This window comes from Temnothorax curvispinosus, unplaced genomic scaffold (assembly GCF_003070985.1).
Source record: "Temnothorax curvispinosus isolate PA1 unplaced genomic scaffold, ASM307098v1 QBEX01006933.1, whole genome shotgun sequence".
Classification (NCBI taxonomy): domain Eukaryota; kingdom Metazoa; phylum Arthropoda; class Insecta; order Hymenoptera; family Formicidae; genus Temnothorax; species Temnothorax curvispinosus.
In genome coordinates, this window is record NW_020216713.1 from 89,416 (window position 1) to 115,124 (window position 25,709).

The following is a 25,709-nucleotide window of genomic DNA, read 5'->3' on the forward strand; positions in this document are numbered from 1 at the left end:
AAGCGCGGAGAGGATGGTGGAGTCGCGGTAAAAGAGGAAGGGGGAAGGATTTCGACTCTGTAACGAGAGACTGACGATGGCGCACGCCGCCACAAAGACTCGTCTAGAAAAAGAAAGCGTTGAAGTGCATTACAATAAACGACCTGAGAAATACAATAAATAGCATCTTCATTCAGAATAGATAATATTTGCGAATAATAATTTCGATTCTATCTTAAAAAAATCGTGATTGCATAATACCAGAAATCGAACGCAAATGTAGGTCTGATTTCCCAAAATAACAGGTTGATAATGAAGCTGTCAAATAAATAAAGTGATAGATAATTTAATGTTTAAAAATCATATTTAAAAGTTTTAAAATTTGAAAATTATTACTAATTCTATTCATAATAATTCATGATCAATTTTCTTCATAAATCGAGAAATGGAGTGATGATTTAATGAGGAGATCGAGAATCGAGCGACGATAATTTTCGAACGTCTCGTGGAAGATCAGCGCGGTCTAAAGAGTCTTCGTGCTAGAACAGACGTTCCACAGGCCGGCCAGCCGGCACCACCGCCGATGCGGCACGAATACCGATTGCACAGACGACGGTGGTGGCGGCGGCGGCGACAGCGGCGGCGAAAACAACGACACGCTCTCTTGGGGAGATTATCCTGGGTCGTCGTTCTGTGCCGAAGCTCCGCCGATAGATCGATCCTCTCTGTCGTCCGCATACCTCTCGACTTAACGTCTCTTCGGAGCCGTCCCGCCTCGCCTCGCGTCGCGTCGCGTCGTGCCGCGGCTCGTGCACACACGCCGACGTCCCTTCGTCGGGGACTCGCTCGGACCGTCGGTCGCCAGGATCGTGACGAAACTCCGCGGCGCCTGCGTGCCATTTTTCACCGAATCGCGTTCCGAGTTTTAAGAAAGGGACACGAAGAAGGGAAAATCAGAGAGGATCGCGATATACGTCATATATCGGGCGGGCTGACAAGCTTCGATATCTATAGCAATGGATCCCTCTGTAAACCTTGAAGATAGACTTTGCGGACTCTCGAGTTTCGGCCGTTGACCCGGTATCCATCCCACCTTGGACCGTTTCTTGTTTACTCCGATTTTTACGATTTATTTCTCTTCCTCTCTGTCTCTCCCCCTCTCTTTCTTTCTCTCTTGTCATCTCAAAGGAAGGATGGGGACGCGACCGGGGATGGTCGATCACGGTTAATTGCGCGTATCCATCCGTCACAATTAGACAACACGTGTCTCCTTGGCCGTTAATGCTAATGGGACGAATTCCCTCATGGCTCACTTGCGACACCAGCCGCTTCATGACGACGCGGGGAACGCAATGTCGCGCGTACACCACTGCCAATCCTTCGTCCCCCTTTCGCGCCCACGTGCGTGCGTACGACGATCTCCATCGCTGCGGCCGGCGCGAGTGCCTAATATCGTCTCCGTTGCGCTTACGATGAATCGTCCCCCTCTGTCTCTCTCCCTCTCTGCCTACCGCTCTCCTCACCCTCACGGGTGTCTGCATCCGTCTTCGTCGCGGCGGTGCCGGATCACGTCTCTCTTTCTCTTTCTATCCCCCCCTTTATCCCTCTCCCTCCCCTTTTTCTTTCTCTTTCGGTCTGTACGTTCCAGCCGAATTTCTCTCTCGTTCTCTCTCGTTTGCGTGCCCACTCCTTCGCGCTACGCGCGCACAGTCTCGGCCGCCTGTGTACGAGAGCCGTGTCTCCGTCTACGTTTCACGCGTACCGAATCCCTCTCTCTTTTCTGCCCTCCGCGCCACACAGAGCCGCGTGTCTCCGGTCTACGTCCTGCTCTCGGTCCGTCTCGCCCGTTTCCGCGCGCGAATCGCGCGCGCACCGGCCGTCCTCGTCGCTCCCGCGCAAGAGACGGCCGCGTTTCTGTCGAGCGCGCCGCAGACTTGGCTCGCCCCCAGTCGCCCCCCTGGCCCCGACCGACCGCGGTTGTGCCTCGTCGAGCCCCTCCACTCGATCAGCATCCCCCATCCGTCCCTGCACGCCCGTCACCCTTTCTCTGTCCCACGTCGTCGCCCCGTCTTCCGTCTCTCTCTTTCCCTCCTCCCCCTGTCCCCTCCTCTCTCCCTCTCTCTTACGCGCGCGCTCTCTCGCGCTCTCTGGCTCTTTCGCGCCGATACCCCGCGGTACCCCGCTGCCCCGCGGCTGGTCAGGTACCATTCGCTCTCTCTCTGGCTCGGTCCCCCGCGCAAGTCGTCGGCTCACTCGCTCTCTGTCCTTCGTCGAGCACGCATCCCCCGCAAGCCGCTTCCTCGAGCGCGCGCTGAATCCGTCCTTGTTCCCGTCGGCGAATTTCGCGGCGTTCTCCTCTTCCTCCGCCGCCACCTCTTCCTCCTCCTCCTCCTCCTCCTCCTCCTCCTCTTCCTCGTCGTCGTCCTCCTCTTCCTCCTCTTTCTCCTCCGCCGCTTCCTCCTGCTCGCCGCGTCCTCCTCATCTCCTCGCTCCTCCGAATGCCGTGCGTCCTCAGCACGGAGCGCCGAATGCCATTTCACTTTCGTTGGGCTTCGCCGCGTAGGAGATCGGGCCCTGCCAGGAATTATCCTCTCGTTCCGCGCGCTCGTAACCTCCCCGTACGCGTGTATTTCGGCCGGCTTTCTCGCGGCTGCGTCGTCCGCAACGACGACGATCACGGCAACGACGACGACGACAACGTCGACGACGACGACGGCGGCGACGGCGACGGCGACGGCGACAACGACGAGGACGATCACGTCGGCGACCACGGCGACGATCACCGCGATACGTTTTCTCGCAGTGACTTCCCAACTACTTCTGCCTCCACCTCCGCGTCGTCCTCCCTCTCGCCCGTCGTCGCCGCCGTCTCCTCTTCTTCTTTCTCTTCTTCTTCTTCCTTCGCTCTTCCTTTTCCTCGTCCTCGGTCTGCTTCCCGGCCGTCACTTCCTCCACCTCCACCACCACCTCCTCCTCCTCCTTCTGTTCCTACTACTACTACCGTCGCTACTACTACTCCTCTTCTTGTTCTTCTTCCGCCACCTCCTCCGCCTCCTCCTCTTCTTCTGTCTCGACGAAGGACCGTTCGCCCACGGAGCGCCGCAGCCAGGTGAGTGATAAACGATATAACTTCCTTCGCGCCCGGATACGGTGGAACGGAGCGTCGCGTCGTCTCTCGCGAGGAGCAGCGCGTCGCGTCGCGATATCGCTCGGCGGCCGCTGCAGGGCGATGGGCATTGCTCCCTCGATGGATCGTCGGCGAGAGGAAGAGGGCGACGGCGGGTGGTGGAGAACAAGGGAAAGAGAGAGAGAGAGAGAAGCAGAGAAAGAGGGAGCGGGCGTACAAGCGAACTTTATGCGGGCACAGGGTTCCGTCACGCCGTGCCGTGCCGAATTTCGTGCGATCATAGTCCGCGCGTCGTCACGCCAAACGGACCCGCCGCACCGTTTCGAGATATTTTTGTGCCGAACAACACACTCGTTGCAGAAGTATGCGCCGGTCGTGGCCGTCGGCCTCCCCAACACACCGGCCCGTCTCGGCGCGATCCGGATTTGTTTCGCTCGTGGAACGTTCTCGTCGCCGCGCCGCGGCCGTTCGGAGCTGTTGCACTCCGCCTCCTTCGAATCGCTCGTTGCTCGAACGTATAACAGCCGACCCTCGCAGAAAATCATGGAGTTTAATTGGGAATTCGGTAAATGCACCGATACGCCTTGGTGCACGCTGAAGGTCACACGTGCGAAAGTATGTGTGTGACATGCAGACGACGGGTTATCGCGCCGGTCGCTATATTGTTTAACAGACAGAATTTATATATTTTCGATGGTTAAGACACTTTTGTGTTACGCGCTTGTTGGGTAAGTGCGTGTGGTTTTTAATATGCATCTCGAACAAACTTTAATAAGTTCCTGGAATTTTGCGAAACAGCTTCAATTTTAGATTAATATTATTTTGGAGTAAAAGGGTTGATTTAATCTTCGGGATAAACTTATAAAGCTGCTATTAAGAAAGTATTCGATATTGGAAATTAAATTACCTTTGGAAAAGATAAATCGTATATATATATATATATATATAAGCCTAGAAAATAAAGTTTTGTTCCTTCAATCGTCGCTAAATTCAATCTTAACAAAGAGAAACGATGTATCTCGTGTATCTGCGCGATTTAAACGTAAAATGCTGTCGAAAAAATCGGACGATCTTTTGAAAGAGCTTGGCTAGTAGGAACAGGAAAGATTCGGGGAATTTAACTTTGATAAGGAAACGACAAGTTTGTGCATGGCGAAATGGTACGTCTAAAGATATGAATCCCACTCACGCGAGTGTGTCTCACGATGGTTTTTCCTCGAACAACTCCTCGAATATGTTTACATTGAGACCAAAACGAATACGTTCACCCTGACCAACACTGAGAAAACCGCACAACTGCACACACTACTGTACTGTCACAATTGACACGCGCGATTTTTAGTCGCGAGTAGACGCCGCGCCGTAGCTGTCGGACCGGTTTCACCAACGTCGGTTAACGCTAACCGACGTTGCTTGATTCAATCCTCCTTCTTTGTCTACATCTCGTGACCGATGGAACGATCTATAAGGAGGTGAGGCGTGAATCAATCGGCAGTTAAGATTGATATTCATAAAATCTGTCGGTAGTGAGTGTTTGAATTGTCGTTTTACTCCTTTTAGGACCGATTGTTCCAATCTGTTGGTAAACTAATAGTTAAATCATATGTTTACCTTTGTCTAATTTGAAGGAAAAACAAAAAGACACATATATGATTTAACTATTAGTTTACCAACACATTGGAACAACCGGCTTTCAGTTAGATATTCTCATAAAATGAAACAGGTGTATGTATTCGTGTTTTTTAGACAAAGAGGGAGTATAAGCGCAAGTCAGGAAGGGAAGTTTTTATGTGAGGACTTCAATCTCAATCCACAGAGATTGGGGACTTCTTAGATCTCAGTCGGCGTTTATGGTCAATAAGAAAAGGACATTGCACACACAACGAAATATCTGTATAATCCGATAACCCCAATTAATTTCAAATTCTCTGCTACGACAGCAATTTGTATCATTCGCGAGCTGACGAATTAAGCGGATTCGCGTGCTTCGATAAATTTTCGATACTCCGAGATTGGAACAGTATTACGTATTACGGAAAATTTGATAACGTCCGGCATATTGACAATATTACGGAACGTTGGATGGCAAATGTTGAAGAATCGTCGATATGAGAATTATTGATGAGACGTTAAGAACGATTTTCATATGCGGCAATAAATTTTAAAACTATTGCAAACCATGTGGCTATGTATCAACAATTTCCTAATTGTGACTAAATAAATCTCTTGTCAAATGTTTATAATGTACAACGCAATCGCAAAGAGTACTTTTTGAATGAATAAAATACGACAGAAATGGCTTTGCCGGAAATCTCTATAGTCGGTCTTTGATTACATTTTTATCGAATTAATAAGTAACTTTAATGTTAATTAAGTAACCGTAATATTACTAACACAACTTTAATTACTAAACTTTAATTACTAAAATAAACGAACTAACGACGAGCGCCTTTATCGCGAGACATCGATAGCGTTACGGTTCTTAGGTATTGTGACGAGCGTATTGTTTCGTGGAATAGCGTCGTTGCATAAAACGATACGCGAAGCAACGACGACACGTGTCGCCGATGCACCTTAAGCTGCGTACACACCATGTTTGCGAATTGCTCGTTAGTTTCTCAAGCAAATTAGTTTACCGGACTATTTCGCGATTATCTTAACTCCTTAATATCAACGAACGACTCAAGGTTTATTTTTATTTGTCTAACGGAATTGCAACGAGTTCATCGAAAACTCTAACAACCAATAAAATTTCTCGTTTTAGCCGAAGGTATTAATGATTTTTTTTTTTTTACTTTGAGAAACAAACTCGTAAAAGTAATATAATGTAAAATATAATTGTATACATTTTATTATGTGTGGAGGGGGCTATCTCTTTTATATAATTATACAAAGTAAGATTTGAAATTATACTACGCTAAATTATTTGACTATTGTATTGAAAAAAAGTGTTGCTCTTAGACATAATATTGATAATAGGTATATCTAAAAGAAATTGTTTTTTCACGAAAAACAAATTATGAATACATAGATTTTATAACATATATAAATATTAACTCATGATGTAACGTAGTTGACAAGTTAAATGGAGACCCCAGTATTATCAGCGCTTATCGCTTAGTGCTTTATTAACGTACATAAAGGCATCGTACTTTTTAATTCACATGTCTGACAGTACAGTCCATGCGGGCGATGGTTGACGAGCGACCGATTCAATGCCGAAAATGCGTGACGAAAAACAACGTCTTTGTGATCTACAACGTTTTAAGCACCTGGACTGAAGTTCCGTGAAAAGGCGCGCTTGTAAAAAGATCCGGAGATCGTTTCTCTTTTCCTGAAGACGCGAGTCAAGGGTGACTCGCTCTTACGAGAGACCTTTAAACTGTCTGCGCAGCCAGGCCGTTCCCCCATTATCCGACTCTTCTGCTCCACGTTCGTAAATATCCGATTGCGCCTACGTTGGTCGTAGCGCGAATCACGGCTAGCCGAATTTTTTCTTTATCCATGTCTTGTTATCGGGGAAATTAAGGGATAACCATTCAGAACACCCGTATAAAAAGATAACTCCATTGGTGTAATAGATTTAATGTCGTAATCGAAGTTGTCAGATGTCAAAAATTTGTAGAAGTCAAGATCAGGAAAATTTATTTTCCTGGATAGAGATATAGCTACTTTCTCTTTACGATCTTTTTGTCACGCGCCAATATACCATTCACATGTGTCGCTTAAAAATACTTGTAGAAATATTCTCGTGACAATTAATGAGAGTTAAAGAGAAGTAATTAACATATATTACGTGATATTCGAGAAAATTATTACGTATATAAAAGATCGATACTCCGATACTCAGCTGATTTTGAGGCTCGTCGATGCCACGAACTCGATATCGATAGTAAAATATGCATGAAATGTATGAGAAATCTTGAGACACTCAGCTGACATCGAGGGGTGTTACATCGCGGCCGAGAAACTTGATATCGAGGGCAAGCTATCAATATTTTAGTATCTAAGTATTATTTTAGTACGTCGTATTTTACGCCATATATCGCCATACGCACCACCACGCGAGTGGTGTACCTCGAAATATCGATATCTTTCCGATGTCAGTGGTGAAGTGTGACAAGAAAATATTGACAATAAAACATCAATGTATCTTCGCTATTTATTACTTCACCTTGCCATCTAAGCATCGCGTACCCGTCGCTATAGATACATCATGCCAGAAACTTCAAGATGCCAGTCGTCGGCTTAGTATCGATATTAATTGAAGATGAAGCATTGATATATCGATGGATAACAAAATATTGAAACTTCAGTGCCGTTTGGATATCCTATACAACCACCATCCCCTTTGAATGCACCGCCGTGAAAGACTGCGGGAAGACACCTGCTGGTCGTATTCTTACGTTTACTCGAGGGCGAGCACGTGGTGCGGCCAGGGTCGCGCTCCCATTCAGAAAGGAGGTTATGCAGCAACGTGGAGAAGAGAAAGAGAGACAGAGAGAGAGAGAGAGAGAGAGAGAGAAAGAGAGGAGAGAGAGAATGTTATACTCGTGACGCCCGTTACATTATCAATTCCGTTATGGCGCCGTATTCGTAATAGTGGAGACGACCCTACGACCGTCTTCGGGGATCTCCCTCGCGCCTCCTCTTCTCACCGACGTGCTTTAACCTCGTGTCTCTTTTTCCTTCTCTCTCTCTCTCTTTCTCTCTTTCTCTTTCTCTTTCCTTGCCACATTCGTTCCACCCCCCGTTTTTCTCTTTCCTTCCACTCTCTCTTCCATCTCTTGCTTTTTTCTTTCTTCTCTCTATATAAAGCACCTTATTTTCCCTCAGTACGCTCTCTTGGCGAGTAACCATCCCCTCTCTCTCTCCCGATGCTCTTTTACTATTTCTTCCTCCCGCGTCCTTCTTCCGCGTTTCCGTGAAACCCTTCCACGAAGGTCGAGCTTTTTTGCGGATTTGCACCTGTTGGACCTTGCCCGCGCGCTCCCTTATTTCTTCTCGTACAGAAAAGCCGCTCGCGTTTCCACTCGCGAGTCGGACGCGGGGAAGTCTTTCGGATACAGCGCCCGATGGATTTCGCGCGCTTAGACTCGCGCGGCGGAACTCTCTTTTCACGTGTCTCCTTCACGACGCTCCGACATTTCGGTGAATTATTTATCGACACGAAAACGGATGCGAGTAGATCGGTTTGAACGACAAGCAAATTTATCGAGGCAAAGACTGGAACGAGCACGGCGCCTCGGAAAACGATCTTGGCGGCTTTTAGCTATAGGAGAAATGCTACCAGAGGTATAGGAAATGTTTAATGCACAAGAAAGTTTGCCGATAATCTTTACTTACAATTTCTATTCTCGCAACTGTTCGTTTCACATGCAAAACTGCATGAAACTCATGCCGCTGTAATCTTACAAAATTAGATGTCTTTTATTTAAGAATATACTAATCATAGTTCTTACGTTTGTATAGTTTTGTAAATACGCTCTCGAAGTTTTCTCCAAAAGAAACTCTCTACGCGATAAAACTTAACTTGGCAATTCACAGTACGATAATGCAAGTTGTAATAACTTTAAAAACTCAAATGGCACCGCAAACAAATAAAAGACCCATCTCAAGACAGTTGGAGCTGGCGATTAGTTCTTCTCTCACAGAGAGGAATCGTTTAATGAAAAACCTCGCAGATCACATTGGACATTCTAACTATAAATCGTTTACCTCGCTCGTGCGGAGGATTATTCTTTGATATTTATTTCATAATTAAATTCAGAAATTCGCGGATCGATCGCAATCGCGGACGCGGCCCGAAAGAAAACGCAGTCGAGTGCGAAACCGGAAGCAGGGCTACCAGAAGAGAGGAAGGGGGAAACGGGGGAGAGGGAAAATCGAGTTTTTTTTCGCCACCGTCTCGCGTCAATTAGTCCGGGGATAATTGGTCGGCCGATGCCCTTGAACCCTAAGTATTGATTGGTGAGGTCGGATTCTGCCGGTGTGGCAATGTCCCTCTTGCCTCCGAACCGATGGCACCACCTCTATGCATCCACCTCCGAACCGACCAACCAGCCAACCACCCGCTCCGCCGCTGCCGTCGCCGCCACCGCCGTCGCCGCCGCCTAACCCCCGCATTGAACCCCCTTTCGCTCCCCTGATGCGCCCCGCGCGCGCAACCCTCCGTCCGTGGTTCTCCAAGTGCCGTCGCCGTTAAAGCACCGCGTGTCGGCAAAGGTTTTTCTGCCCTTTATTTATTTAATTGAACTACGAAACGCCATTTCCCACGAACGCAATCCGAAACCTACCTACCCACCACCCCCCCGCCCCTCCCATCGTCTCACTCACTCTCTGTCTCTCCGACTCCCTTCCGCATCCTTCGCTGTCGAACTCGAGCAGCGACAACGCCAGCGAAATTCCACCGAGGGAATTCCACCGAGAATCGAACGTCATTTCGTTCGGATACACGGAGATGCGGCTCATTGCACGGTAATTTCGTTGCAACGAACGAGACCTCTCGTTGTACGTTTCGTGGCCCCCCCGCCGAATTTGATTTATCGTGTAACGTGCCTGTCTCGCGAGAACATCGATCGCTCTTTCTGCGTTTACGGTTGTGGAACATCCACCAGTTCTCCTGAATTAGGCGCGTTATTAATCTGTAAACAAGTCAATTTTTTAAAGAAACTGCGTTTAATCACACTCGAATATACATTGTTAATTATAAAATAAAATAAAGTAAAGTTGATCATACAATTTGCACAACTATTTGTCTCTTTGATTTTTAATTTCTAACAAGTGCATAATTTTTAGTTATAGTTAATTTGGTGTATACCTAATTCAGAGCTACTGTTTTGTTATCCACAAATAAAAAAATATTGCATACATTTGATCAATCTAAGTTTAAATTTCGAGCAGCAGTGAGATAATTTTTAATTTTTGGTCACAGGATTATATACAAACAAATCAGTGCAAACGTAAACGGATATTAAAACAGCTTTTCTATTCTCTTCTTTTTCTTATCACTATATCATCATGTATTTCTTGCGTTTTAATTTTTCGCTGCTTATAAATTTTAATTCCACGATAAAGAATGGGCATTAAATTTGAAGGCGATGGTGTACGAACATTTAGTATGCAATGCAAATGTTTACACACACACATTTTACCGCGAAAATTTCTGTAATTGAGATGCATTGCGTTAAACTCTATTCCGCGTATCGATAAACCGTAACAGGTAGAGATGGACACGACAATTCAACAATTCCTTATTATTACAAATCCATTACAGTTCCGACGTGATAAAATTGGATGCGCTTGACAATTTTGCCCCAATTGCGAATCGCTCGATCCGATCCATTAACCCGAGAGAGAATGAATGCTGTTGAAACAGACCATGTGTACCGAAATTATAACGCGTCATGCATTGTTATCGAGTGTCCTTCAATTACACGGCGAAAGCGGTTTGTAGCATTGGAAGAATAGTGACGGAGACCTTTTCTACAACCGACTTTGTCCAACAGGTTTATCACTTTCTCGAGAAGTTGAGAAAACTTGGAGATATTGACAAATTGCTAAAATTCTATGATTTTTTTCGACGTTAAGATAAATATTGCTATTATAAGTTCGAGTTTTGGATCTCGATAACCTAAACACATATACCTAAATTAATATTAAATAATTATAAATTAACATTATCAGCATTATCGCATGGACAGACCGCAAAATGTTATTGGAAAGTATTAGTGCTGCATTTGCACTAAACAATACTTTTTTTATTTTATTTATTTATTTAAAGAGAGAGAGAGAGAGAATATGCTAAATATGCAACACTGAGATAAAATTTTTCATTGCATCTTTAATCTCCAAGAATGATGGTAGAAAAATTCAATGGTCTTATTGTTATGTTTACGAAACCAATTGTTGCTGCATTTGGCGTTAAACGCGCACATTCCGGGCCCGCGAGCTAAGGCGTGATCCTCTTTGCCGAAAGTCCCACCGCTGTCATCGTCGCCGTCATTCTCGTCGGGGAGGTGGCCCGTTCGCTCGCTTCCTCATTCGTCCCGACCGAGACGCTCGATTATCGCATGCCCCGCGACCCGACCAGCGCCATCAAACTCCCGAGCCGCCGAGATCGAAGATCCGCGGACGTTTCGGGCGGCCGTGCACACGCCCGGCCGTAACGAGCCGGCGAACGAGCGAAGGCACGAGAGAGAGACAGGGTGAGAGAAAGGGACAGGCGGACGCGTGTGCGCGCGTGGAAACGCTTGGAAGTCATTGGTGTCGATGCCGTCGCGAACACCGAGAGAAACGAGAGCGAGAGAGAGAGAGAGGGTGTGTGTGTGTGTGTGCGTGTCGGGGGTTGAGGGTGGTCGATACGGCCCTGGGGCCGCGACAGCCGCGTCGGAGGCCTCCCCATTCTTCCTGCAGGCGTTTTTGCCTCCGCCACGTTTCCGCCCTCTCCGCAACCCCCTTCCCTGCCCACGTCATCCTCCTTCCTCTCAGCTCCCTCTTATTCTCTGTTTGCATCTCTCCTTTTCTCTGCGAATTTTTCCCTCTTCCCCTCTCTCTCTCTCTTTCGTTCTCCATCTCACTCTTCTCCCTTTCTCTCTACGTTCCCTCATGCTTCCTCTCTCTCTCTCCCTCTCTCTCTCTTTCTCTTTCTCTTCCCTATCTCGCTCTTTCTGCCTTTCAGCCTCTCTCTCCTTCTCTTTTCCTCTCCTTGTCACACTCTCTCAATCCATCCAGCCCGATCTGCCATCTCACCCTCCGGTTCTCCACCCACGCAACGCGTTCCAGCCACCACTGACACCCCCCCGGTGCAACCTGCCTCTGTCCCCCGGTCCTCTTCCTCCTCCCATCCCCTCTGCCTCCCCGTTACTCTACCGCGGTGCCACTCTCACGCCGCCGGCAACCGCGCAGACCCCGCCTAATCGTGCCACCCCCGGCTTGATTAAAGAACAGAGAGAGGCTCCGACGTGCGAAGGTCGCTGCCGTTAGGTCTTCTCTCTTCCGCTCTCTCGTTTCCCCTCGCTGTGTCATTCTCTGGTTTCTCGCTTCGTCCGCGTCATCGTTCTTCTTCTCTTGGTCATCGTCCGTAGGATTCTTCCTAGCAAGGTCCTTTACAAGTCGGCCACGTGGACGTCCTGACGTCCCGAGAAGCCACGCGACTTGACGGGTTACGCCACGCGGAGGTGGCGTCCATCATCTTCCTCCTCCTCGTGACCTCACTTCCTCCTCGTTTCGCCGTTCATTCGTCTCTTAAACTTCCCTTCCCTTCTCCCTCGCACCGAGATTTCAAGGTTACTTCGCGAGAACGTATATCTCGCGGACTTGTAACAAGCCTTCACCAGTCTTTTATATATGTTGTATACTTATTTTAAATACATACATTTTTAAACATACTTCTCCTTTAATTAATTTAAATATAAATTGCCTTTCCGAATCAGTTTTATGATCCAGAATCTGATTCGGTTTTTGTCTTATACTTATTAATAAAAGAATCGCTATTTTTTTAAAGCTCTATTCATAATTTAAACTTATGTCAAAAGAGTCGTGTATTTTCAGAATATAAAAATTAATCATGAATCTTGAGAAGCTCCCGCTCGTTTATTCATATATAGAATATATTCGTTAAACTTTGTATATTACAGTTTTTTGATAACACTCGAACGAATATAATTCATTTAAATTCCCGAATCTGCGAGACTACTTGTCTGCTGTATCCAACTAGTTCGCGCACCTCGTAAAAGCTGAAGGGGACCAAGCGTCTCCTCGACAACAGTTTTTCCGAGATGTGAATTTCGTCGTTGAGAAGCCAGAATCGAAGTGGACGAGGCGCGTATCCCGATACGCGGATTGTCGTCGTTCGGCAACACTCGCCGAAACTTGGATCGCCGGCGCGCTGATTTTCAGGAGTGACGTTTGGTGGGTGGACGGACGTTGCTCGACGTCGACGCCGGCGACGGCGGCGGCGTCGCCGCCGCCTCCGCCTCAACCACCGTCGACGCCCGTCGCCGAGATGAAATTGCACCGCCGCCGGGCGGAACGAGATGCCGGGACGACGGGCTCTCGCGCGAGAAATATGCAAATCCAATCGGACCGGACCCGCGCCGGTCCTCCGTCCGCCTCTCGCAAAGCGGTTTACCGAAATGAGTATTTTTCTATTCCGCGTCCGCGCCTTGATTCTCGAACGCGCGGCGTTTCCGCACGCGTTTCCGCACACGGCCGGCCTCGATTATACGATCCCGTTAATTAACGAATTAATTGCTCGCTCGCGGTGAACTTGCGGCGCTTCCTCCACGCGCTGGACGCACTAACTCGAAAATGTCAATCCTTGAGACTCGAGACTAATTTATGATACAAAGACTCATGCACAGTAAACGTATGCCAGAAATTAATTACGATACTTTAAATATTTTGGTTACTATTTTAATTAGTAATATTTTAATTAATTAATAAATATTAACACCGTGGACCTTTTAAGGCGCAATCGATTTTTCGTATTTTACAGTTGGCTCCTGACGTTTCAACACTTAAAAAAAATTGTAACACAATTCCGGTCTTATGATAAGTATAGAAATCACTTTTTGAAACCTTAAAGATGATACGTGAATTTTTATTGATTTTTTTTGTAACACAGAAACGCTTTCAAAAACCTTTTAGACTTGGAAGTCCCAGGGTGTCCGAATGAGTGCTCCAAAAGCACGGTGTCCGCGCAGCGTTAATAATATTTTTAAAGAGAATAAGAAACCTGAAAACTGTAAACTGTTCGTGTGTAAAGAACACACTGTTTGTGTATTCTTATAAATAAGTTTATAAAAGTACGGGTCGCGCAGGTATATAGCGTCGCAAATGCGCGACTCGTTACTTTTGAAGTTACACGTTGGACTTTCGACGACTTAGTTTTCCGTTTCTTCCACAGTCGCTCTTGAAGACGGCCGACCAGCTAAAGATCAAGGGCCTGTGCGAGGTGCCGGAGAACAGGGACGGTCCGCCACCCGTGAGCCTGAGCTCGCCGCCGAGGGAGTCCGGCACCCCGAGGTTGAACTACACGAAGCTGAAGAAGCACCATCAGCGGTACAAGAGACCCAGAATCGAGCGGCCCGCGTTCGAGCCGCGCGCCACCGATCCGAGACACTACGATCGCTACAAAGAGGAGGAGGCCAACAACGATTACAGCCGCGATAACAAAGAGGTAAACTTCGTCGATCTGAGAAATACAGCTGGCAATAAGCTTCTTGATCCTCAACTACTGTAGCACTGAATTACGAAAACTTAAATCCAATTAACGTTGTGTGAGCGGAAAGATTGATTAGCGTTTATAATTATTTATAATATGATGGTAGTTATGAGATTTTTAGAAAATTTCATTAAGTTAATTACTTAACCATATATTTCTAATATAATATGTAGTTTTGAGATTTTTAGGAAATTTTAAGTTAATTACCTAACTTGAGATCATTTATTACATCAGTTTATTAACGTAGCGCGATCCATCGTTTAATATTTAATTTCTGATAGAAACTTATAGCGAGCTTAATGAAAATATTATAATAACGTGATATATGCTTATTATAAGAAACGCGCTTATATTACGAGAAAGTTATCGCGGTGTAGAGTTTATCCAAATTGACTATAGCAGCGGAGAATTGATTGTTTGTAAACGCGTTGAAAAAGACGAAGTGAGGAAATCGTACAAACGTAACGGCTGTCCCGTGTCGGCGGGCGGTTCGATCTCGTCAGGGTCGACGCTAAATTCGTACCGGATATTCCGCAGAACCATCGGGACTGGCAGGCTGAAGATGAAGAGTGCACGGAGACAGCAACAGCAGCAGTAGCACTGGAAACTTGCCAGCGTAATAATAATAACAATAACAACAACAACGGTAACGGCACGAGTAACAACGGTAAGTAGATCGACTGAGATTTTTGCCCCACACCTGGACTTTAGGCTTTATTATTTTTCTTTTCATCTTCTTTCTCGTGAGACGTGAATTTTTGTAGACTAATTCGTTATTTTGATAAAAATTACACATTGTATTAATTTTTATTTCTACTTACTTATTGATATTTTTTTAAAATGATATTTTTTTATAGTGCATTATGTGTATTACATTTTGCGTTTCACTTATGACCAGATTTGGAAGGAAAAAAAAGATGGAAGATATGCTTGCGTCGCGATTATTCAGAAGCTTCCAGGTGTGGGGCAATTTAACATTTTTAGGATCGATCCGGACGGACCCTTTTCACGTCGAATAAAAAGGTGACATGTTCTGTCACACAGGGCTAGGGCACTACGGCCACCATCCGGATCCCGGAGAGGTCGATTTGCCCCCCGAGACCCAACCCACCCCACCCAGCGCCACCCTGGTCGGCACCACCATCACTCACCTGAGGGACCCGGATCATCATACAGGTATAAAACTTTACGTTTCTTAAGTACCGTTTCTTACTCGAGAATAGCGGTTCTCGACGACGATCGTGGCAATTGTACATAGAGCGTAAAACGAAGTGAGATGATCACCTTTAATCCCTTCCGAATTAATTCCTCTCTTGTCAATTTTTGCTAATAAACAGCACGAAATGAAACTAAGACAGAATTTCCCAGCGGACTTAATTGCGAAAAGATGTTGGAAAAGAGACGCATATGTCTCGCTTCTTTGTACAAAAGGGCAATAAAGGGAGAGCGATATGCATATTTTAAGAACTATAAAAGCCTCTTTTTCAGCACGCAAAATGCGGTAAAAATACAATTTCCACTCGAGATGATAAAGTTTAGTAATCATATGTGTAACCTTATTGAAAAATTCATCGGAGAAGAGCAGAAAGATTATAAAATAATTTATTTAATTATGTCAATTCTACTGCATTGATAGATCTATGACGTTTGAGCTAAAAATATTTCTTCGCAAGTTCTCTACCGACTCAACGCGGTTTAGAACTTCCGCAGACTCTACGCTTCGATGACCAAATATATCCAATTCCAATAACGTATAGGTGATCATCGTGTCTTTCGCCATCGCGTGATGATAGAAATCTCCCGTTTATTCGGTGCATTCAACGTCGTGTACGTTTTCATTTGTCCCCCGTACGTGAGGGCACGACGTGGGGTGAAACACTGCTAGGCTGAAAGTGCAGCCGGTCATTAGGCGGACAGGGAATCAAAATAATTGGCCTAATCACGCTTAACTGGTCGCGATTAGATTTGCGTTGCTCGGCCTGTAGCAGCAGCCCACGCAACCTCATTTAGCGTCCTTCCGCGTCCAGTTTCGCCTTCGACAGCGACTCGCTTATCGATCCTCAGGTACCATCGAGGCTTACCGAGCAACTTTCGCGAGTCCCCCGGCGAAGATATATACCGTCGCGAAAGTTATGTCGAGTTTCCCCGGTACGAAGCGCCAACAGCAGCGGTGTGTCATGCCCGTTTCCCGCGATCTGTTCGCAGAGATTCAGAACTGCGACAGCGTCAAGATCAAGTTCGAGACGCTGCACACGATGGACTCCTCCGACACGATCGACATAGACAGCCACATGTCGGATCGGGCGAGCGTGAGCTCGAAAAACGCCGCCGACAGCGACAACATGATGATGATAACACCGGAGTTGCTGGGACTGATGCCGTCGGGAAGCTCCGGCCAGTCGGACTCGGGCGAGAACAATTCGAGGGGGCACAGCGGACAGTCGAGCTCGCATCATCACGGTTCAAAATCGTGGACGCAAGAGGACATGGACGCGGCTTTAGAGGCGCTGAGAAATCACAACATGAGCCTGACGAAAGCTTCAGGTAAGAAATACATTCCGAATCTATTTCAATTGTTACTCGTTCAAAGAAATTTGACTCAGTTGGAGGCTTTTTTTTTTTCTTCTACATTATATATAGAGTTATAATTTCTAATTTATCAGCCAAGTAATTTAATATGCGTAATTATGCGTACAACGATTCGTGTAAAAAAAAAAAAAAACTAAGAACGGATTAAATCCAATATTTAAAAAATATAATTTATAGCGTTAACAATACCGTGTACGAATTAAATTTAATGTGCAAATTTGTGAACGCTTAGCAACATTCGGTATTCCCTCGACGACTCTGTGGCAACGGGCACATCGATTGGGCATCGACACGCCGAAGAAAGATGGCCCAACGAAATCCTGGAGCGACGAGAGCTTGAACAACGCTTTAGAGGCGTTACGCACTGGCTCCATTTCGGCTAACAAGGCGTCCAAGGCGTACGGCATACCTTCCAGTACATTGTACAAGATCGCCAGGAGAGAAGGCATCAGGCTGGCCGCGCCGTTCAACGCGAGTCCCACTACGTGGACGCCGGCCGATCTGGACCGCGCCCTAGAAGCAATAAGATCTGGTCAGACCTCCGTGCAGAGAGCGTCGACGGAATTCGGTATACCTACGGGGACTCTATACGGAAGATGCAAGCGGGAAGGAATCGAGCTTAGCAGGAGCAATCCCACGCCGTGGAGCGAAGACGCTATGACTGAAGCTCTCGAGGCCGTCAGGTGCAATAAATACTCTTCCTCTATCGCACGTTTCTATATATATTTAATAAAATTGATGCATTGATAGATTGATATACTTCTCAACGATTTCATTCAAGAAAATTTAATAACATAATATGGATTAAATTAATTTTATTGTGTATTTTATTTATTGTATATACATTTTGGAAAAACTTAAAATGGATTGTCAAATATTTCAGTTTCTTTGTAAAGTTTAAATTTTATTAAGCACGGATGAACTTTCATTGGTTTTAATGCAAGATTCTAACACAAATTAAATAATCACGTTATGAACGTTGCTCATGAATTTTCTGTTTGCAGATTAGGGCACATGAGCATAAATCAAGCGGCGATCCACTACAATCTACCGTATTCGTCACTGTACGGGCGCTTCAAGAGAGGCAAATACGAGGAACCCGTCGTCGGCGACCTCTCGCAGGATGGCACCAGTCCGCATTTCCATCAAAGCCCCAACCAGAATCACTCGTCCGCCCTTCCAGATCAAATGCCTTATCCGGGCAGCTGAAACTTACCTCTTTACTAGAGTATTAAGTTAGCTTAAGCTCCGAACTTTTCGATTCGCGGCGGCAGCTCCTCAAACAACTCTTTAAGCAAACACGCGCGGGCGGGATTCTAAAAGATTAGATACCGATCGGAGAGAGAATGTCATTGCAAAAACGCAGGTAGCGAAGGACGAAGATTTACCCGCAGTATTAAAAGTGGATCGCCGTAAGCAAGCATTATGTACATTGTATGATTTTTATGTCGGAACAACAAACGTAGATTATACTAATTTATAAGAATTATTTATAAAAAAGCACACTGTACAGAGACCGAGGGGGGTGCCCCAACGAAAACTACTTTTAGCATGTAAGTCATTATGAAGGTGAGGAATAGATATTACGAACAACAGGGCGACAGTATCCTGTTATGCGAAATCGTGCAAAAAAGTGATGCTATTTGTTATTACGATCAACAACAAAAGGTTGTAGTAATTTCTTGAAGGTACCTTCAAAGTCTAACGTTTAACATAATTTTAACACAATCTTACGTTTTACATCATTACCAAATGAGACATTAGAACTCACATAGTAAATTATCGAAATGAAGAGTGTTTCTTGCATGATAATTTCACATAACGAGGATACACTCGTGAGCATGTGTCAAGGGGAGAGACGGGAGAGAGCGTATATATAATTTAGTGCTATCGACAAAATTGGAATACGTAACGAGAAAAGCAATTTGTTATAATACACGAATGGCTGAAATGATATTAAGGGCAAAATTTAAAGAATTTACGAACGATTTTATTCTTTTAACGCCTTGTCCCCGTGTTTTATTTTGCGCGAAATTAGCAAGCGCATTTTATTTCTTTATATTGGATAAAATTAATTAAGTGCGAATTGATACTCAGAAATTAAAACAACTCATGTTTGTTTGCAGAACGGCTGTTCTAGTATTACAACATGAAGGGTTTTACAAGAACTTATGTGCTAATAATTTAAAACATATTCCATATAACGGACTGATAATGATTAGGGTCTTTATTAATTTTTGCGTTATTGATTTTTTGTTTTATTTGTTCTGTTAACGAAAAGAGGGATTTAAAAAAAAAATAAGTTTTCCGCGAAAGATGAGACGGTAAATATTTACGGAATAGGTAGATGGCTTTTAACAGTTTCTTAGGAAAATTTAAGATTCCCTCTCAGCTCAACTGCCACTCGTATAAATACGTTACACACATTATTAATTTATCATGCTCACATCAACTATATTACATACAAATATACATATAGATATATGCTACTTATAAATATATATATATATATGTACAGTTTATATATATTTTAAATTAAAAAGTAATGCAATCAAAGAAGCGTTCGATTTGTACAAGTCTCTAATAGTCTTTCCCTTTTTTCATTTTCTATATTAAGTAGATAAATCAGCTCTATATAACTAAAGATTTTAAGCAGCAGTTGTGTAAAAATAAAAACATTTCTAACACAGCTTATGAAAGATTACATGTTTATTATAGGATAGTGCTACACAATTTTGAATATTAAGTATATATTTCAGAATGAATGCATTTTACAGTATTTTAATCAGAAAATATGCGCTCGTTTCATATATCGTTTTTATCAAAAAATTCCATACCTAGCTATGTCGGCAAAGCAAATATTTTCATACTATTATCAATAATGTTGATATTTAAGTTCGTTTCTTTTTCTTTTGCTTTTCTTTTTCTTTTTCTTCTTTCTTTTTTTGAATTATAAATTTCCATCGTGTACCTCCTGGATAAGACCACCGTGTAATGCATTTGTTCTTAAGTTGAGTTGAAAATCCAGGACGTTGAGGCAGTAGGTAATGAGCGTTTCTAATGAATACAGGATCCACAAAGTATCCGTGCTGATGACTGACAAATTCTATCATACCATCGGTGTCCGTGCCCGTGCGTGCACCTAAGCAAATATGGTTCCATATTTGGAGATGTTGAATCATCTCGCCCAAGCCCACTCCACCAGCATGACCCCATACCGGTTCTATAAGTAAAAAAAAAAAAAGTTGTTTTATTTTGTTCAGCGAAAATCGACTCCACAAGATAATCACTCTCTAAAATAATTAAAATGTAATAGAAGTAATTGTCATTGATCGCAAACTTACTATTATGCTTCCTCGCCATAAAATATACAGCCAGAGCTTCGTTAACCCCGCCGAGCCTCCCTACGTTAATACTCCAGAAATCGGTATCGCCAATTTTCAAGAATTGCTTGAACATGACGCGGTTTGTGCACGTTTTACCGCAGGTCACTTTCACCTCAAGCGTTTTTAACTCATTTAGTATTGTGGAATGTTCTAGGGCATCGTCGGCAGACGTCGGATCTTCTATGCAATAGGGACGAGTTTTCTTGATACCTTTCACAACAGTTATCGCCTCGTTTGCGCTTTCGCAGATTTGACTCGCGTCCACCATCAATCTCACTTTACGGCCTACCACGCTGCGTATCACGTTACACCTATACTCGCTCTCGGGGACTTGGGGACCCACGATAGTCTTGAAACTCGTAAAGTCGAGTTTCTTGAATTTGCTGCAGGCACTTCTAACTTGTTGTTTGCGCAAAGTATACCGTCCAACATCAGACGTATACGTCGGATACCCTTCGCTTCGTAGGGTCTTCTCCTTTTTCTCTTTATCCTGATTCTCCTTGAGCATTTGTATCGCTTCCTCCTTGGTCACCACGTCTGTACTGCACATGTAAAAAATGTCCAAAATTTAATATAATATAATTAATGTAAAATATTAATGTAGTTGGATATATTTTTCAAGTTTATTCGAAGCCACGAACGTCGGGCGAAAGATTTTCGCTCACATGTATCTAAAATCCACCGTGGAAACAAGCTGTTCGGGGGTCATGTCCGCAAGCAGCTTCCAAACAGGTTTACCCTCGATACGTGCCCACAGGTCCCACAATGCGTTCACGATTGCTGCCGTAGCTAGGTGTACCACACCGCATTCCGGTCCTAGCTGAAATATCGAAATTACACTCTTTGAGTCATAACAGTTTAATTAGTATAATTGATAGTTGCACATCATTCGTTTCGTTACCCATCGTAATTCCACATCGGTCGTTAACTCTCTCCAAAATTTTGCAAAATCCGAATAGATCTCCTCGGTCGTTCGATTCTTCACTCGGAGTTCGAACATGAGCTTGCACGTTTGCACCACTGTAAAATTTATTATCAATAATGGAAAACAAGAAAAAGAGAGAGTGTCAGCGTTAATATACTTACCTAATTCATTTCCTCTTCCCAGAGTGGCTGCAATGCCATATCCTTGATATTTCGTGGTGTCAGTGTTGTCGACTGTGTCGAGTATTACATACGTGCAAGAATGGTCGACGCGATCAAGCTATGATATTACAAATAAAAGTTGATTACGTTAACTGTACGCTTAACGATCTGGAGATATAGAAAGCGGATTATGTGCGCGAATAAAGTCTATTTTATTAACAGCCAAAATGAGAATTTAAATCGCCAATGAATAATGAAAAAATCAGCTTAGGTATCGTTTATTCGACCCAACTGGCTAACTTTATTTAAACAACGCTATTATACGTTTCGACCGTAGATTTCGGTCCTTTTCAAGCGTCTGGATACAAATGATTAATTACTTAGGTATAATGCCCAAACTACGCCATATCTAAAAAATAATTTGTGCATTGAGATCCAAGGAATTAAATAAAAATAAAAATGTACATTGAAACGACATATTCTTTAGTCGTTCGATCGTCGAAGGACTAAAGAATATGTCGTTCCAACGTACATTTTTATTTTTATTTAATTCCTTGGATCTCAACGCACAAATTATTTTTTAGATGTCGCGTTGTTTGGGCGTTATGCTTAAATAATTAATAACTTGTATCCAGACGCTTGAAAAGAAACGAAATCTACGGTCGAAACGTAGCGTTGTTTAAATAAAATTGGCCAGTTGGGTCAAATAAACGATACTTAATAAGCTACTTTAACGTTAGAAAATTATGAAAATTGATATATTACAATGCATACCATTGAATCGCCTGATCCCTCATGCCGCACTGATGTCGGAAATCTTACATCGTGCACCACAATATCAGTGATTTTGCGGCTCATTTTCCTGTATCGCGCAGTAAATTACTTGCAAAACTGACGAGCAAAACTGACGATAATAATAACGTGATTCGGAATAACGTTCGCGAGAAAACGTCCTTTACCCCCCTTTCATACCCCAATACATACCTACCACAATAAATATCGCATATTATCCTATGTTATATGAGGTAAATATCTCTGTTTATATATGTATACATAGAAGAACTTGGACCAAGAATAGTCTATAACTTATAAGCCTTATTTCGCATACTCACGATTTTTGAGTGTATCTTATGAACTATTCAAATTCATAAAACATTCTTGCTTTAAATTTTTGCGCATTATTATCAAGATTGCATTTTAATATAATTTTCATACTTCTTATCATTACTAAATGTTTATTTAAATAGACATACATAATTTGATTTGTAGTTTATTATTTAACTATTTATGATTTTGACACATGAGTTTCAGATTAACGAATTTCGAAATCGCCACGCGACGATACGCCGCGATTTGGTCGGACTCGTCTTTGTCTATTTTGCCGTTGTCTACTTATTTTATCAAAAGAGGAAGAGAAAAGGCTACAATAAATGTTGACAGGCGACAGTAAACGAATCTCGAGAAATATCTTTTATGTTGGCAATGGGCGCGTTCAGCAGACACAACTGTTGCACAACTGTTGAGTTCGTCTTATTAACACTCTGCGTTAATTAGTTGGTTCTAAAAGTAAAAGCCAATCACGTTTGACTGCTACTGAGCGGCTTGGTCTGCTGAACGCGACCAATCCTATGCGTTTGATAATATAAAATATAAAACATGATTTTTTCAAGAGAATTAAACGATAAAATAATTTTAAAATATAATTCTTGTATAAATGGCAGGCCAAAACGAGAAAGACGACACAGACGATTTACGAGAAATAACTTTATGTTGACAATGCCATGCGTTTCTTAACACAAGGCATATGCTCTCTCGAAAAGAATTAAACAGTAAAAAATAAAAAAATTTATAGAATACTATTGCACAATAACGATCGAGGAAAAAAACGAAGCTCCGATAAGTGACACACGATACTGACCGATTCTCAGAAAGTATCTTTATATTATTGCTACGTGTCTTTTACTACTCGAAGGGAATTAGACCATAAAAAATCTTAAAATGCTCTTGCATAACGATCGTCAACGAGAAAGAGGAAATCTCCAGATGCCAACGGGCGACACTCAACGGAATCTCGAATGATATAATCTTTACATTTACAATGCCATGCGCTTGTGAATGCAGGAAATGCTTTCTCGAAAAGAGTTAGACGAAAAAATGATTTGCGTTATTGTCACATAATGGTAAACCAGAAAGAGGAAGCTCCAAATGCCGACGCGCGACACTGAACTAATATTCAAAAATATTATACATATAGACAAGGTTTGTTTTATATCTATAAACTAATACATGCCTCTTGGTTAATTAAATAAATTATTTCGCAAAATAATGTAGATAAATTTCGTTTTATTTGAAAAGAACACCGAACGAATGCATAATATATTTCTCACTATTACTAAATAATTATAATATTGTGATATTAATAAAATTTGTTTATTAAAATACACGGTAGTATCTCATGCACAGCGATATGTATATGTATCTAAAGACTTCATGACATTTTGTTGGCCTAGCCAGAATATAATCAAAAAAGAAACTACCTATTAGATATAAACAGATTCAATCAAACAATCAGAATAAGCTGCTATTAATAAGTTATAAGAAGAAATTTACTGACGAGATTTTAACAATTTGTATTATTTTGAATAGCATCCGTTTTCTACTGATTTTTATGTAATTTCGAAGAATAATCTATAAGTCCCTGTTTATTTTATTTGGTAATAACATATCTGTACTGTATTTTAATAAGAATTTAAACACACTTACTCTCAAATCGGTTGTACTTTGTTGAACTGACACTTATGCCGATAGTATAAATAAGTTTCTATGGTTTTGAATCAAATTCGATAGAAATATTCACATATATACTCCCTTTTCGCTGCATAACACATGTGGATGACTTTTCTTCCACTGGTTAATCAAATACGGGCTAATATTGTGGACTTCGAGGACCAACTGTTGCAATTTAGAACATTGCTCGAGAATAATGGAAACATTATCAGGTGTTACAAATTCTACGTATTTTAGATGTAAACGTTTCAAGTTTTTGCACTCCGCCAGTAATTTCAAATTGCGATCAGTGAAGACAATATGATTCAAATATATTTCTTCCAGCAGTTGACAGGAGGAAAGCAATCTGCTTAAGCTATCATCAATAAGGTGTCTTCTCGGGTAATCCATTCTGTAACAAGAACCATATAATTATTACAGAACTTTAATCACAAGAATAAAATCAAAGTAACTTTTTCAAGAATCTTGTAAGAGAAACAAATTTTAATAAAGAATACGTAATATACATTTTGAAAGAAAATGTAGCACATACATTGTATCAAGATTTGCTATTCGTAAATTCTTACAGTCAGCAAGGGCATTAATACACTTCGATGTAATATAATCTGTTTTATATAAATGTATTTTTTGCAAGTCCCGACACGAATTTCCTAACTCTATTGCAACGGTGTCGATTGGGCACTCCTCCTTACTGTAACTCCCCCTAAGTAAACAGTTGGACAAATATAATTCACGCATTCCTTTATTTTTTTGCAGTATTTTGCAAAGACATTGAACTTCTATTTTTGTTGTTTCAAGTGCCAATATTTCCAGGCTCTCTAGATTTTCGAGACATGAAATACCTTCCTTATCAAAATATCCTTCAATATCTATCAGAAATGTCAGAACCAACTCTAAAAAAATATATATTGGTCATACATGCAACTTAACAATAATTTTGATATTTGTATAATCTTTATATATATCTTTATATATATATATATACCTTTCAAATTCTTGCATATCTCTGAAATTTTGAATAAGACATCATTGTCGACAGATCTGCATTCAGTGAATCGTAAGTGCGTTAAATGCCTGCCGCAATTCTCCAGAAATTGCACGAAATGCGAAGAAGAAAAGTAACATATTGCAAGATCTAATTGTTGCAAATATTCACATCTAGGTGTAAAGTAGCAAAGTATATCATAAAAATAAATACGACAAGAGATATTTTGCATGTTCAAACGTGTATATAGTAGAGGGTCCCGTGTTAAATTATTGAAGCGCTTATTTACTTGGTTCATGAGGCATAACGTCTTCAAGTCTAAGTGCTTTAATATTTCTAGAATTACTTCATCCTGCAAAAGATAAAACACAAAACTTTAGTACATGAGATAACATTGAAATAAATATCATTATGAGAAATAGACTTCTTAGAATACTTTACAGAAAGCGCAGAAAAACTGTCAGGTGATAGCTCTTTGGATTCATCAATACGATTCATATAATCAGGGATTACCTTCCTAAGAAGTACAGATGTCTTTTCATT

General features: G+C 42.7%; 3 protein-coding genes across 4 annotated transcripts in view; 1 reads left to right on the forward strand and 2 right to left on the reverse strand.

The window, feature by feature from the left end:
* LOC112456525 (protein bric-a-brac 2-like) overlaps positions 1–19,440 on the forward strand; it is a 52,986-nt gene extending 33,546 nt beyond the window's left edge. The window contains exons 4-9 of one of the 2 annotated variants that reach the window (XM_025019122.1): positions 14,016–14,288; positions 14,871–15,000; positions 15,357–15,509; positions 16,539–16,877; positions 17,155–17,605; positions 17,927–19,439. In XM_025019122.1, coding sequence (XP_024874890.1) covers positions 14,016–14,288; positions 14,871–15,000; positions 15,357–15,509; positions 16,539–16,877; positions 17,155–17,605; positions 17,927–18,131 — 1,551 coding nt within the window. In that variant the 3' untranslated portion in view covers positions 18,132–19,439. Of the gene's footprint in view, positions 1–14,015; positions 14,289–14,870; positions 15,001–15,356; positions 15,510–16,538; positions 16,878–17,154; positions 17,606–17,926 lie in introns of both variants that reach the window. The other variant, XM_025019121.1, reaches the window with a different exon arrangement.
* Positions 19,441–19,635: 195 nt separating this feature from the next.
* Positions 19,636–22,304, reverse strand: LOC112456526 (mitochondrial enolase superfamily member 1-like). The gene is made up of 6 exons (XM_025019123.1): positions 22,169–22,304; positions 21,395–21,512; positions 21,210–21,328; positions 20,974–21,128; positions 20,267–20,850; positions 19,636–20,145 (listed from the first exon to the last, which is right to left on the reverse strand). The coding sequence occupies exons 1-6, from the start codon at positions 22,250–22,252 to the stop codon at positions 19,814–19,816; spliced, it is 1,392 nt and encodes a 463-aa protein (XP_024874891.1). The 5' UTR covers positions 22,253–22,304; the 3' UTR covers positions 19,636–19,813.
* Positions 22,305–24,247: 1,943 nt separating this feature from the next.
* Positions 24,248–25,703, reverse strand: LOC112456524 (F-box/LRR-repeat protein 4-like). The gene is made up of 4 exons (XM_025019120.1): positions 25,608–25,703; positions 25,167–25,518; positions 24,714–25,074; positions 24,248–24,572 (listed from the first exon to the last, which is right to left on the reverse strand). Exons 1-4 carry the CDS (start codon positions 25,662–25,664, stop codon positions 24,248–24,250), a joined length of 1,095 nt encoding a protein of 364 aa, XP_024874888.1. The 5' UTR covers positions 25,665–25,703.
* Positions 25,704–25,709: the final 6 nt, after the last annotated feature.

Coding starts and splice junctions, on each gene's coding strand:
- LOC112456526 (XM_025019123.1), bottom strand. CDS start 22,252: ATGAGCCGCAAAATCACTGATATTGTGGTGCACGATGTAAGATTTCCG. Junction 21,129..21,209: donor CCGATGTGGAATTACGATGG/GTAACGAAACGA, acceptor TCGATATTTCAG/CTAGGACCGGAATGCGGTGT. Junction 20,146..20,266: donor TATGGCGAGGAAGCATAATA/GTAAGTTTGCGA, acceptor TTTTACTTATAG/AACCGGTATGGGGTCATGCT.
- LOC112456524 (XM_025019120.1), bottom strand. CDS start 25,664: ATGAATCGTATTGATGAATCCAAAGAGCTATCACCTGACAGTTTTTCT. Junction 25,075..25,166: donor GATATGCAAGAATTTGAAAG/GTATATATATAT, acceptor ATATTTTTTTAG/AGTTGGTTCTGACATTTCTG. Junction 24,573..24,713: donor ATAGCAAATCTTGATACAAT/GTATGTGCTACA, acceptor TTCTTGTTACAG/AATGGATTACCCGAGAAGAC.